Source organism: Strix aluco, chromosome 6 (assembly GCF_031877795.1).
Source record: "Strix aluco isolate bStrAlu1 chromosome 6, bStrAlu1.hap1, whole genome shotgun sequence".
In the NCBI taxonomy this organism is placed as follows: Eukaryota; Metazoa; Chordata; class Aves; order Strigiformes; family Strigidae; genus Strix; species Strix aluco.
The window spans coordinates 22,929,286-22,944,685 of record NC_133936.1 but is presented as its reverse complement, the minus strand read 5'-3'; the positions used below and the strand labels follow the sequence as shown (position 1 = coordinate 22,944,685).

At 34.4% G+C, this 15,400-nt stretch overlaps 1 protein-coding gene across 10 annotated transcripts in view; it reads right to left on the bottom strand.

The window, feature by feature from the left end:
• The window catches only part of UBR3 (ubiquitin protein ligase E3 component n-recognin 3), a 116,212-nt gene that overhangs the window by 57,209 nt on the left and 43,603 nt on the right, over window positions 1-15,400 (bottom strand). For 8 of the 10 annotated variants that reach the window (XR_012623787.1, XM_074829065.1, XM_074829066.1 and 5 more), the window contains 7 exons: window positions 12,169-12,265; window positions 10,732-10,873; window positions 6,754-6,858; window positions 5,704-5,877; window positions 5,442-5,471; window positions 3,558-4,018; window positions 610-698 (listed from right to left, as the gene is read on the bottom strand). Coding sequence is in view for 9 of the 10 variants with exons in the window: in XM_074829065.1 (XP_074685166.1) it covers window positions 610-698; window positions 3,558-4,018; window positions 5,442-5,471; window positions 5,704-5,877; window positions 6,754-6,858; window positions 10,732-10,873; window positions 12,169-12,265 (1,098 nt within the window). In the remaining variant the exon portion in view is untranslated. The remainder of the gene's footprint in view (window positions 1-609; window positions 699-3,557; window positions 4,019-5,441; window positions 5,472-5,703; window positions 5,878-6,753; window positions 6,859-10,731; window positions 10,874-12,168; window positions 12,266-15,400) is intronic. The other 2 variants (XM_074829067.1, XM_074829068.1) reach the window with 1 other exon arrangement.

Below are 15,400 nucleotides of genomic sequence, written 5' to 3'. Positions count from 1 at the left end.
AAAAACAAGAGCCAATTCTGCTGTAAAGCCTGTACATGAAATAGAATACAATGTTATCACTTATAGCAACTGAGATGATCTAAAAATGATGCATTCCTTAATTCTATACATAAATTTAAAATGCAAAACTTTTACCTTATTAAAATTTGAGGCTCTACGAAGAAATAATCTTAAATTTTATTATTACAGATTAAAGAAAATGCAATCTTTAAAAGACATACTAACTTTGGGACATTTTATATTAAAAGGTAAATACTTTAAAACACATCACACACATTTAATCATTTCATCTGCTGTGTATTAAGAAGAAAATAGGAATAAAATTATGTCCCCGGATAATGTGTTCTCTTTTAAATATTTTCAAGACCATTTAATCTATTCTTTAGCAATTATGTATTCAGTATTATCTGTCCTAGAAAACACAACTTTAAACCTCTTAAGAAGTATTTAGTGAACAAGTGGATACAGTAGTGGGATCTGAGGGGAGGGATTTTTTTTTGAGGGTTTATTTTGGGTTTGTTGTTTTTAAAATGTTTGAGTAAAAACCCTAATACTAATGTGGAAATAACAAATAAAAATAAGCAAGCAGTCAATGACACAAAAACTTACCAACATCCATGGCAGTTTCCATGAAGCTTTTCTGCCTTGAGGCAAATTCAGCCAACAATTTCTGTTGCCTTTCTCTGGCCTTCTGTCGTCTGAGTGAAAGAAGAAGGGGGAAGAAAGAAAAGAAAAAAAAAAGAGTATATATAATGGAGGAAAAAAAATACTTTATAGTGTCAGGCTGACTACAGTTGCCACCTTTAATAATATCATTCAAAATTCCTCTAAATAAAAGATTAATTTTCAAGCCTAAAAAGGAAGTCTCTTGCTTTAAAAATAGAGTTTTTTTAAGAAGTAAGAGTTATTCTCTTTTGAGTCTGAAGGAATAAAATCCTGTTCTAAAAAACTCTTCAGAAAACCAAAGGATCTTTTAACAGATTAGGACACAGCATCATAAGGAAGAGAACCCAAGGCATTATTCTTGGAAGTTTTTTTTGTTACATAAGGGAAGAATAACACAGTGAAGTATCAACTGTTGTACAAAAACAAGTACTCCTGAGAGGAACCAATGTTTACAAGTTAATAATTAAAGCCTACCTCACTCACTTTTAATATCAAGCTTGATGCCAAGGGAAACAATTATGAATAATTTATTTTCTAGCTCAGGCTCCTCATACTGGTTCCTTCTCCCCCATCTCCACCCAAGATACTGGTCACCAACAGCTTTTATACCTGGACTTAAAGAAGTTTGAGATTGCTTCCAGATTGAAGGCCCTTATCTCCCTGGAGCCAAGCTGACTTCACTGACTTTTTCCTCATCGTTTAACACAGCTCTGGATTTACAAATGCAAGACATTAGAGATTCATTCTTGTTTATCCTTCTATTTAATCTATATTAGTGATCTGTACAAGGCCACATGACCAGCTATTCCGTAACTCCCTACATATACATACTGCAGCAGGTACAGGAATACTGATGGATGTAAAAGATAAAGAAAATAGACATTGATTTTCCTCTTCCTGAGGTACCAAGGATCTTTACTTTGACCAGAGTTTACAAGTAGAGGAAATGGGAGAGCACAAGTGGGAAAATCAAACAAAACTCACATCACAGCTGCTCACCACATGGCACATGCAAAGACCTACGTGCCCCAAGGCTGGGGGTTTTACACAGCACCTACCCAGTGCAGCCAGGGAAGCTCTATCATAGCTACAAACTCAGTGCATCAGCACTTACAATGAATTCTTTTCCCTGGCTCAGAGATGATTCAGATAACTAACAAGGGATTTAAAATCATCACTTGGCATCTAATGTGCTGATGGGTGAGTCCTCTTTAATCTCCAGCACTGTCTGATTATCACTGTCCTGGCACAGGAACAGGCATGCACAGTCCCAAAGCAGCTAATATACTTTAACCTGTTATCCTTAGGTGGCCTGTTTGTAAGTCAAAGCTTCTAACTTGTTTTCTTAAAGGCACCTTAAAAACCCCAATATCTCTGCCCATTTATCTGTCACATTGTACAGCTACCATTTCTCAAAATAACTTCTATTTACAACAATCCTAAGATTCATTATTCTGAGGATCATACCAGGGCATTCATTAAACCTGTTTTTATTTATTTCTCCCTGGGAATTTCTCAATATACTCCTTGACTAAGAGCAGAATGACTGTAAATAGAGGCCTTTAATAAGAAGACATAAACTAACTCTGACAGATTCAGTACAGCTCAGTAATTTTCCATGATGGCCCATGGGAGTATGACACTGCAATTGAAAAAATACTGCAAGCAGCTCAAGCTCTCTTTTAGTTCTGTATTTCTGTTTCTATGGTGACAACCCATTGCCTGAGTGATGCCAAGTGTGTCATTATATGTTGAATTAACCAAAAAGGGTTATCACGGAACGTTCACAATCTGCTCAGTCTTCACTAATACAACTGGACTTGGGGGGAAAAAAAATACAATCAAAAAAGAAAGTAAAAATTGCAGCCTGACTATGTATGAGCACTGTCAGTCTATAAGATTAGTCATTTAAGTTATCACACTGTCCATTAATAAACTTTATGGGTCCCCAATCCTATTATGGATCTGGGGAGAAGGAAATAGTCACTCAGAACAACAAAGAAGTGGAAACATTTATTTTCATCATTATGTTAACCCCAGAACTTAACTGAAAACTTAAAAAGTGTCCACAACAGATCCTTGGAAAGATCATATCCTTCATAGGGGGAAAGGAATGATCTTACCCTTTTCTATATGAAAAGTTACTTGATTCATAGATTCCTGTGCCTCTCCCATGCATAAATCTAGTACTACTGAATACCACAATAACAAGTAGGTATCCAAGATATAGCTGTGTTCTATCTAAAGCAGCCATTCAGTCCGGCATTTTCTGAAAGACAATTTTACATGCTAAATCTTGACTATTTTTCTCATTTACTGAACTATTACAAAGGATTTTGAAAATTAAACCATTGACTGAACACTTGCAAGAAAAAAATAATTTTACTTTGTAAAGTATGTAACTTATTAAATCTGGGGGGGTTTTTTTATGTTTAATTTTAAAGTACAGTGTTGGTCTTGGACATATCAGAGAGAATTTAATGAAAAATTTATTTTCAAATAAAAATAGCAGGATAAATAAAAGTAATCCAGAAACCAACTGAGTCAGATGGCTGCATGTTTCTTCCCAAATTTCTAGAACCATTATCATATAGTCTGGTTACATAAACCATTAATACATCAAAATACTGCACAGACAAATACTCAAGAGTATTCTTGTCCATTCCAAGCTGGTGGCAACATAATTTAAAGATCTAAATTAGCAAGGTGCAGGTTCTTCCTCAACACCCATGTAAATCATATATATTCAAAGTGGATAAAGATGAGAAGTGTAGAATTAAGACTTACTCTTTTAGTAAGTACTTCATGCAAAGACCTAGAGACAGATCAATCAACAGATGCACAACACACACTGCCCTTCTACAGTGCCTCTACTTTGTTATTAATGTTACCTTTCTTCTTTATCCAAAGTTTTCTTCTCTGCAGAACTAATCTTTTTTGGTGGTACAGGAGGTGTCACCTTTCTGCATATCTCTTCAATTATACGTTTATTCAGTCTGCTCTGTACAGCAGCTTTCAATAAAATTCTTTCTACTGCTGTCATTCCATCACCGTGAGAGTATCTTGGAATTTCTGGGTGGATTAAAACATCCACATCATCCAACCACGGAGGATAGTAAGAGTTTTGTTTTCCTGAGAGTTTGTGATGCAATTTAATCAGCAAGGACAGTATGCTTTCCTTGACTTCTAGAATGGCTGTAGTTAGCTGTGGAGTTGCACCAGGTGCTGACCATTTCATCGATGTTTTGGGCCGAACCACCTGATTTGCCTCACTGGTGTTCCGATTGATGATCTCCTGAAATTTCTTTCTACGTTCTGCGACCAAACTGAACACTTGAGCTGTCCCCGAGTTCTTGGGAAGAAAAAATTACGATGTTTAATTTTCAAAAGTACAAATGTAAACAACATACATTTATAAAACTATAGAAAATATTTTAAGCTAGGAGGAAAAGCGTGAAACATTTTAAGTTTTCTCTCCCCTTCCAAAATATATTGAAATTTGGTATAGCAAAATACTAAGCCTGCATGTCATTTTTATACAAATCAGTTATACACAGCTGCATAAAAAGCCAAGTACAAAATGAAAATAACACCCATATCAAAACAACCTACAACTGGCTTTGCTCTAGTCAAATTTAGAATTCTCTTCTCCAAGTAACATTTCCTTACTTTTATGTCATTTAAATGTCTTTATTAAAGTCTACTGAGCACTGTTGCACAACATAACTCATAATCCCACACAGATGAACACAGGTGAGCCCGCACATGCCCACAGGCATTGTCCATTTTGTGTGGATTTATTAACTAACATCCAGAAGCCACATACCCATATCTGCAAGCAGAGCTTGCTATTCAGGTCACATGAGCATATGAGTGCAGTTACACTTAAGACAGAGCCGATTCAGATGTTTCTATTCTATGCTACCCTTGCTTTCAGTCCCAAATCAAGGATACATGGAAGCAACTTGCATATACCGAAATCCATAGCAGAGATGTTTCCTGAATATTTTGAACATGAAATTCAGAACGCTTTAATATTTTACCCTCTCTCAGAAGGCTGGGCAGCCAGGAGATACCAAATACTTCAGAGATCAAATATAAAAACGGGATTCTGACAATCACCTCACCTACTTTCTTTATGTTTTAATCTACTTCATCTCACCTACCTTAAATTTTGATCTATTTTTCTAACACTAACATGCAAAAGAACTATCCATTGTACTTCACTACATCTGGCATACAGTAATCTGAAGTGCTGTATACAAAAGATACAAAAGCAATCCTGACACACAGATTATATTACCTACTGGCTATAAATCTTTCAGGATCCCACCATTTACACATTAATTTTGTTTTTCCAAAAAGCCCAAATAAACTTTCCATTAAGTAATTTCAATTGCACTTTCAATGTAAGGATAAACCTTACCTAGATTTGAGAAAGATAAGACTACTCTACATATTAAATGTTAGTAGTATCTTGGCAAGACAAAACAGGCCTAAACACAAAGCTCAAGCAGTAAGCTATCAATGACATTTTATATTTGATAGAAAGCTTTTATTTCAAAATACATATTAAAAGTGTAAGGGCATTTCGTTGCTTAAAATTCTACTACCTAAGATTACAATCAAGAATATGAAAAAAGCATGAGCCCTTGCAAGATGAATTAAAAGGAAGTTTAGGAAAATTAGAAGATTTCACTGAATGTTAAGGTGAGCACAATTAAAGCCACATTGCTAGTTAATCGCTTCAGAGAACAAACTGCACACAGATCTACCTCTCTCTGGAGGCTCTTCCGCCTTGAACTCTGGTAGATTGAGGACAAAAAAAGTTATTAAATACATCATTTAGAAGGAGGTATCATTTTAAATAACTTGTATTTTTTTATCAGTACACTTAGGAAAGATTACTGGAGGAGAAAAAAATACCCTAAGAAATCAAGCAAAATGGTAAAAAAAAAAAATCCTAAAAAACAAGCCAAAACAGGCAATAACTTAAAAACTAATCTAGGAAAAGGACTGGTATTTGTATATACTTACTTGTGATGAAGCTAAACCATCAGAACTTGTACTTGCAGGTGGTTCCCTCTTCACCTCTGGAGCAGTTTCTGGTACTCTTACTCGGACATAGTTAATGAAGTGACGCATATTAGAAACCAAGTTACTACCTGGAAACCAACTATCATGACAACGCTCTTGTCCACCTGCAGATTCCTAAAATAACAACAAAAAAATTAGTATACTTTCTCTTATGTGTTACTATTGTAATTCATGTTGCTTTTATAACTGTGTTACAGAGGTCATCAGCTCTCCATGAGACAGGAACAGTATGTACCTCACTCAAGCTGATACACCTCTTAAAAATTGTGATATGAGTGAGGACTACAGGTCTAATACATAAATCTACACATTTGATTTAAATATAATCAAATACAGCCATCAGTCCTATCTATCAGAAGTAAAAGGAACTATTCAGAGTAATCCAATCTAATATTAATATAAAAAATTCAAACTATACAAAAGTCAATCTCTGAAAAAAAGAGTGGCAGATCCTTAGTCATATAAGCAATGTTGAAAACTAGGAAAAATTATGAAACTCATATACCATATAAGGGACTGGAATCATGAATATAATGGCTCTTTAATGCCAATTTCTCATCAAAAGCACAATTAATATTTTGGCTAATTCACATATTTTAGAAGATACAGAGGTTTAGCAATAAAATGCTCAGTGATAAAAGTTTCAGTTGAAAATCTAGAAATTTATGCACGTTTTAGATTGAAACATTTACTTTTTTTTTGCACCCAATTTCAAGTACTAATTTACACAGTAGCAAAGATCTAACAAAATCTGTGTTGCAAGGTTACGTATACAGAAACTGTTGAAAAATGTAACAAGATACCCTACTCCACAACAGTATGTAATTTTCTTTTTTTTTTCTTAGTTGATCCCTGCTTAAGTAAATAAAGATGTTTTATTCTTGTTTCTATGGTAAGACTATAATTTTAATAAACATCTATTTTAAAAGAATATTGAATCATTAGTCAATATATTTGCATTTCAATGAAAAAGATGGTATTTATTCTTACCTCTTCATCTGACTCTTGTTCTGGAGAATTTTCCAACCCCAGCTCAATCAAATACAAAACCATGCAAAGCACATGTTCTGATAAATTCTGATGATCCATTAATATCTAGGAAGAAAAAGAAGGCAGAAAACCTTAGAAGGTTTTATCTTTGATACTCTCACAATCTCTATTACAAAAAACCATAAACTTCCAAAAAACTGACGGACTTCTCTAACCTAAACTGGAAGGTAAAGAAAGTAGCCAGCAGTCTTGTATGAAGAAGCTCAAGATATAGCTACAAATTTTATCTCCAAGCATGACCTTCCAGGTTAGCCACACTAGGAAGGGTAGAAAGTCTTGAGCCACATACATGATTTTTGCCTGGGTTTTTTTGGTTTTATTTTTTTTTCTTAATTAAACACTGTGATTGCAAGAGCTGTATCATGAGATATGATTATCAGTTAAAAAGAAAAGGCTAGAAAGGCAGAACACCGTAACAAGCACTAGCTACCCTAGCGTATTTTTGGCATACACTGAGCACCAATTTTAACATTTAAAACAGTTTTCTTTTTGTTGCACTGTAACACTTTCAAAGTCCTACCATATGCATAAAAATATGGTTATAAAAAAATTGTTTTCAAGAGCAGTGAATTGCCTATTCAAGTTCCTGGAATACCTACTCTGAAACATCAGCAAGATATTTTAAACTGCACTCTTGTTATGACTGAATGCTCCAACAAAACACCTGATTAGTGATTATGCTATAAGATAAAAAAAAAGTTCCAAATAGGCCAAGAAGAGTACCAATAACATTAATATAGCTCTCCAATAAGAGTAATGGAACACTACTACAAAATAAGATGTTTAATTTTGGATGTGATAGATCAACAGGAGTGTTGTATTTAAAAGACAGGAAATAATTATTCCACTCAGACTATTAAGACTTCAGTATATCTAAACTTACAAAAAGAGTGTTCTGGATAATACACTTTGGACTCTTCAGTTCTTATTTAATCTTTTTAAGATGACTAAAAACTATTTTGAGGTTTAGGAAAAAATAACCTTTGAGCATCACCTCAAAAGCAAAATTTAATTTTACTTCTTACCAGTCAACAAACTTGTACCTTAAAATTTTTACTAGTTCAAGCTGCCATTTACTTAACACCAAAGTGCCAGGTAAAGCTGCACAGATACCACTACTGTCAGCTACAAGCAGAGAGCTGCACCTAGCCTTCCCTCCCTTTTTCACGTATCAGTCACCACAAAGCCTCATGAGGTCCTAGTCCTACAAGCGATACCTGGATAACTGGGAATGCCAGAATTTTGTTCACGACCATCTTCACATAACCTTTTTTAATTACAAATAATAAATAAACTTATCTTTAAATTAATAAATGCCCATATGTTTCTTCTAACACAGATTTCAATGCATTACAGGAAGAACCAGTGCTGCTGAAATTAAAAACCAGGCCAACTTTCCTCTTAAGAATATTCTGATTTAAAGGGAAGAAAATGGCAAGAACCTGCCAGTTACCAAAAAAGTGGATGAGAAAATATGTTTAAAATTTCACTCTAGACAGACTACTATAGAAATGAATATTTTTAGAGTGTAGCCTAGTAAAGTTTTAAATATGACTTGGTTTAGAATGAGCCAAATTTCCTAAGAAGATACACCCATTAGAAACAGAGACATAAAGTTTTTAAAACAAATATTGTTTCAAAATAACTTTTCTAAATTATGCTTGAGCAGCTGATTTAATCAAACCCAATCAAATATGAGATTACAGCGATTATTTAATTAAAAAGGGCACTTAGTATTACATTAGTATGAAAAGCACGTGGAGTTGTACCAGTCAGAATCAAAAGTCGTGTTGACTAGCACTTCTGAAAAGCTACATCAAATGTAGCTTACTGTTCTTCTGCAGGCAGTCCCAGAAGTCAAGAGATATAAAGGCTGTCATGAATTGGCAAAATTTCACAAATAGACAAAACACCATTTAAGGCAACCCATAAAAGCAGTCACTACGTAATTTATACCATCCATAAATCTGGTAGAAACATATTTGGCATTCCAGCTAAAACAGCAACCCAGAAATTTTAAGATTCTCAAGATTTAAGTCCTTGAAGCTTGTTAACTGCGTAAGAGAAAAAAAGACCAAAAAAAAAAATAAAAGACAGTAAAAGATGATGCATTAATTCCCTACATTCTCCATTTTTGTTCCATGTGAAAACATTATTTTATCTTCTAAACAATCCCAAGCTCTCCTTTCCTTCAGCAGCCTTCCTGTATGTAAATCTCTTGTCTAGTGCCTTCTCCAGGTACGCTCCTTCCCCAGTCTCCACTACATACTACCACATCTCAGCCTCATTCTTTACCCTTCAGTAATCAGGCAGCCCAGCTCCTGCAGCAGGCCAGGGCTAAGCAAGGTTAAACATACTGAACATAGCAGCTTCTCTGGCCAAAATTACAGAAGTCCCTGGGAAACAAGTTACTGCCACTTGAGGCAAAGTTCTCGACAGCTCTGGTGTGGGGCATGCCTGGTCTGGGGCTGACTTTCTTGGGACTTGCAACAGTTAACCGAATTAAATAAACAGTCACTGAAGATGCACACAACCTAACTTCACAAAGTCTAGAGTTTGGCTAAATTAAGATCCAGAATCTTGATAAAAGAATGTTTAAAACATGGGAAAGTGGATGTGTTTTGTCCTTGCTTCAGTCTTGAAAACTCATGCCGGAACAGACAATTCAGCATGAAAAATGTCAGTCATTAGTTGAATTGAACCATTAGATGTACTATTCAGTTTACAAAAGGTACACTTTCATTCAATAGTCTCTGCACATGAAATTCAGTCTTATGCATAATAGAATGAGACATGTTATGGAGAAGGAAGAATTAGTAGTAAAACAGTAACATTTTTGTATTTTTTAAAGTAATTATTGAAACTACACTAATTACACAACAAAACATATAGTTTACTGAAGTCATTAATTTGATGAAGCTTTTGAGAAAAAGTTACTTTCTGTCATAAGGGTGAAATCTATTGAATGAATTCAGGTAAAATCTTAAGTCTTCATTCATTTTAACAATATACTGACAACTTACACAATACTTCATTAGAGAAAGAAATCAGCTGAAACAACTCTGTGGGAATAAGCATGGCTCTTTGTGAATACCACAGTTATTATTATACTTAACAACAGATATTCTCTATTCAACAGAAGTTTAACAGTGAAACAGAACATGAGCTTTAGGGGAGCTAGGAGCACTTAGAATAGCACAAAAGGAAAGTCTGCCCAGGAAAAGCACTACTCAGTCAAACCACTTCTTATAGTCCCTCATCTGTCTCTCTACTTTGACAGCACTTTCCAAGTACAAGGATAGATTCAAAGTTGCATTTTCTGATGAATGTACTCTTCAAAATGGATGCACTCCTCTTAAAGAGGGCAGACAACTATCAAAGACAAAACCAAACACAATTTAAAGATATCAATTAGTCCTGAAAAACAAGTGCTGTAGCATTATCAAAAAACAGAATGTATCTGGGAAGTGATGTTAGAACCAACTGCAGTTATGAGACATATTTGCCATTGAGGACCCCAAACCATCAAGGTTGCATGTATCTGAACAGGCTGCCAATGCCTTAAAACTCTGCAGTGGGAGCCAAAGGAACACCACTCACACCACCAAGCTCACTGTAACCATGACAGAACAACAATTCAAAAGGCAACTCTGATGGTTAAGATAGTGTTTCTCCGAGTAGGCCTGTTCATCCACTTGAGTACCTGACTTAGTGTACATATGTATGAAATAATCATTTCTGAAATAATGGAAATGGAAGAAAAACATCATCATACTAGAGTTAGGAAATAAAAAATAAAAACATTCAAATTTGAACCGGACTACTCTAAATAACCTATTAAAAAATTATGTTCTGAAGAACTCGTGTTCTAAAAAAGTGGAAGTAAAATACCGGACTTAATGAGAATTACGACCATACCTTGTAAAGAAGTGTGAACAGCACGATGTGCAAGGTTTTACAGTGTAAAAGCTTTATGAGACCTTTGTAACTTGGGTGTAGTGGTGTTCTCTTCTTGTAAGGAGGCCATGGGTTCCCAGGGAATTTACCACTTTGCTTTAAACTGTTGAAACAAATGAGACTTACGTTAAACACTACAATAATGTAGACAACTGCCACTGTTACAGATAACTATCCTGCATGCTTTTCATTTAGAATAACTTTAGAATTGATGAGTATATCTAAGCCATTTAATTTATTTAAGTAGCATTCAAAAAAATTGGAATGTATACACAAACTGAATCCAGTCTTTTTTTTCTGTGGATTATCACTGATTTAAATGACCGTTATATAGTTAAGTGAATTTTTAATTACTGCTACGAATTTAAGCTATGAATTTAAGAATTCCATTTTCATTCTAAGAGGTACATAGAAGAGGTAGAAAACTTTCCATTTCACCCAAATCCACATATTAGTCAGACATCCAACATAAAAATCTCACACCTGTAGGAATGAATTACAGGTAACACCAGGAAACGCTAGATATACTTAGCTATAGTTGACAGTACCAGTGCTATCATATCTATGAACTTAAAAATTAAGTGTTAAGTTCAACATGGAGCCACATTTCTAATAATGAGCTGCAACCCAGTGCAGTAGACAACGGAATTACTTAATAGAATCCTACCTTGCTCAAAATCGCTTACATTATACATTTACGATGACCCTTTGACTTAATGGAATGAGCACAGGGGCAAAGGATTATTTCACTAAGTTTATTATAAGGGTTTTTTAACTTGATTTTTACTCCCAAGGTGTGAAATAAAAGACAACCAAATCAAATTAGCTGAAATAAGAATCTGTAAGGGTAAGAAGCTGTGAGGGATGAAATGTTAAGGGACAGAATTAAGACCAAATCATCTTGTTTCTTAGAACTTAAAACCACAAGTGTTTTTTCCTGTATTTAAATCAGAATTTAATTCACTCATGGTTTCTGTAATGGGTGAATATATAGAAAAACCCACATTGTCTTCAATATAATTTCAAAATACAGAACACTAATACTGTGATTCATGTACGTAAATGTAAAATAAATATAGATAAGGCTGCTTTCTTTAAGTAATTCGTAACTGATCTTTAAACACTAACTTTTGGTTAAGTATTTTATCTGTGATGACATTCACTACTTTGTCCGAGGCACTTCAGATGCATTTTCAAACATTTATGGAAGAGTAATAGACTAAGCTAACCAAAACCCTGATACTGCCTGTAAATTTATATAAACTATTTAATCAAGGGCAAATCTGGAGCCTGAAAACATCAATAACATGATTAGCATTACCAGACAGTGAAAACAAAAAAATTATTGTGCAATGAGCAACAATATGATGTTACATTTCTAAAAATGATTCAACTTACAATGCTGTATATCTGTCCATTGCGGACTGCACATCTCTACGGTAAACCGTTCGAAGTATTACCATGACAGGGTCAAATTCCTTATCCCAAACTTCAGCTGTTGTTTAAAAGAAGTCACACATTAAAATTATCTTTAAAGACCTTACAACTTATTCTAGATTCTCTTTTTAACTAGCTTTAATTATGTAATTTTCTAGTACATAATTTTTTTGTGAAGTGCAGTACTTTTTACTAATTCTTACCAATAATACTTACTATACTAATAAATACTGCTACTTATCAAGGTATCAAAATTTCACCAAAAATACTTTTCTTAGTTCCAAAACAAAAAATTAACAATCCATTAAGGCAACAGATCTTTTCTATTAACAAGCTTTATTTCAGGGCCTTCTAGCTTTCTTTTCTGTTACAGAATAGTTTACAATGTGGGATAAAAGACAAAAAGAAAAATCATTCATTTCTGATAAAATAGCAGTTGTAACACATGCTGAGGAAAGTTTTAAAAAAATTCCCAATTATTTTTTTTTAAATCTAAGTAAATTTATTTATCCAATTGTAAATACACAAAGGCAGCCCCAAAACCACTTTTCCATATGCATCTTGTTTTGCTCTTTTTAATTTCCAAGTATATGTAAGAAAAGGTTTACATTGTTTTTCACTTGGTAAAATAAGCACGATAAGCAAGATAAGCACGAGCCCTCTTGAAAATGGGAAATAAAGACTGCAGAGTGGTTAGCAGGTAGGTGATATTTAATGACTAAGTGCAATCAGTCATTGCAAATCGATGCAATCAAATGACTACAACTATTTTTTGTTCAGTCTTGAAAATTACTAAGTTTCTTATCAAGTAACATTTGTGATCAATCCTTTACAAACATGCCTTTTTTTTAATAACTTATATCTATGACTTATTTTGGCATTAAAATCTTAGTTATCTCTGTTTAATTTAGTAGCTCTAAAGTAACATCCAGAGTGGCTTTTCAGAACAATCACAAATAGAAAAGTCTAAACATACTACAAAAAAAAAAAAAAAAAAAAATCCCATTTAACTGCTACTCCTCTTAAAAAACAAAACTAAGTTTCCAATCTAAAGCCAAATGAAGATGTTCATTCTATTAATTGTTTGGAAGTATTCAGCTCTCGTAACACAATAATATGAAGGCAAGATTCAATGGCCCCATCAAAGGAAGAAGAAACCCAGCGGATACAGAATTTTAGCTCCACCACCAGGCATAACACAACACAAGCACTTACAACATTCTTTAAAGTTTTCCCAGGCAAAAGTAGGCAGCTTTACCATGCTTCTGAGATTAACTTCCCCCAGGTGGGAAGACAAGTGGTCTATACTCCTATTAACCCCTGCTAATGTTAACAGTTCTACAGATACCCTCATATGCTGCTGAGAGAGAACACAGCATAGTTTCCATTATGTATGAAATATGATCAAACTTAGCTTGAGAAAAATCCATTCTTTCTGGACAGAGTTTACTACTGCAGCCTGAAACACAGACCAAGCTTGTTTGGGCTGCTAATGCACAATGAGGAAAAAAGGACTAAGTGAGGGAGCCATACAAGGAGTATCAGAAATGCACACAGAGCTCATCTTCAGCACACAAATCCACAGAGAACCAGAAGAACTATGTCCTGGTTTTGGAAGTTCGTTTGTTTCTTTTGGAGTTTTTTTAACCAAATGGAAAGCAAAATCTGGGGTTTCTGCAATCATGAAATAGACTTTTTTTCCCCCCTAAATTTAGGGAAACAAGGGATTAGGGGGAATGGATCTCAACATGCTTGCTTAAACTGTGACAGGCCACAAACTACAATTCTTATAAGCAACTGGAATCTCCCCATTCTTTTTGAGAGCCTATAAAGTCTTATAAAGATTATAAACACTTAAAAGGCTATAGTACATGAGAAAACCATGCTGACTGCAGTTTTTCAGTTTTTTATTACTTTAAGAAAAAGGGATTCTGTACAGTGTAACAAATTACTTCAGTAATTTATTTCACTGTTATAGATGAGATACTTAAAAAAAAAATCTTCAAGATAAACAGAATCACAGAATCATCTAGGTTGGAAAAGACCTTGAAGATCACCTAGTCCAACCCTTAACCTAACATTAACAGTTCCCAACTACACCATATCCCTAAGCGCTATGTCGACAATCTATACCAGAGGTAAACTATGTTAAAAAAACCCCAAAACACTATAATCTAGCATCAGATTACCTAAATATAAAGTGTTATAATTAAAAATACCATAATCTATAGTTTTTTTAACTTCACACTGTGTTATGAAAAAGACCAGTATGTCACAAGTTCCAGAAACCAGACATGGAAACCAGGAAATGCAGTTTACATAACAGTAAAATAAAGTTATTTTAAATACATAGGTGTTAAGAAGCCTAATTACACATCAAGGAACCAGAACGAATCAATTCTCAAAACTCTGGTTTCACAAAATTACTTCACTGGCTGTTAATTTGTACAAAGGAACTTCACTGACTCATCAACCTCCCAGTACAAAAACTGGCAAACAAGTTAGTACAGTATTAGTTCCTACTTTAACAACAAAAAAATTCACAGAAGAACACAGCAAAAACCAAATGGTTTCAAAACTGGCAGACCCCAACCCTGACAGTTCTCAAGGGAGGTACATGGGGGAAGAAGGAGTTAACACCTCCTCAGCTTTGCCTGAGCTGAAGCACAACCAGAGCACATGGAGCATTTCAAATTCCTACAGGCTTATCTGCTCAGTGGTAGGAAACAGTAATGGAACACTGAGTTCTTAAATTCTTCCTCTCCTTTGATATACCAACACTGTGTGGAGTCCAATTTAGATGACAAGCTGGTCAGGGCAAGAAACTTGTAATTTTTGCACTGTATGCATTGCAGAATTATAGAACAATATTCTACAACCAGTCTAGCCTGAACTTTGTTCTTAGACCCTCACTATTGACTGGGAAAAATGTTACAGGCTACTAAGATAGTTAAGCAATATAAAAGAAAGAATTATGTATCATGGTATCTTTAATAATCAAAATGTGAAGAAGTTCAAAGAAAGTATCTTTGCAACTGACACTTCACTAGTGCAAAAAGTTCTAAACTCTACTGAACACACATCAGATTTTTTAAAATCACTTTAATGATTAAGCATCCAGATCAGTGAAATATAAATAACAATTCTTCAGTTCTGCATTTTCCCCTTGCTTTCTAAGAATACCTGATTAATA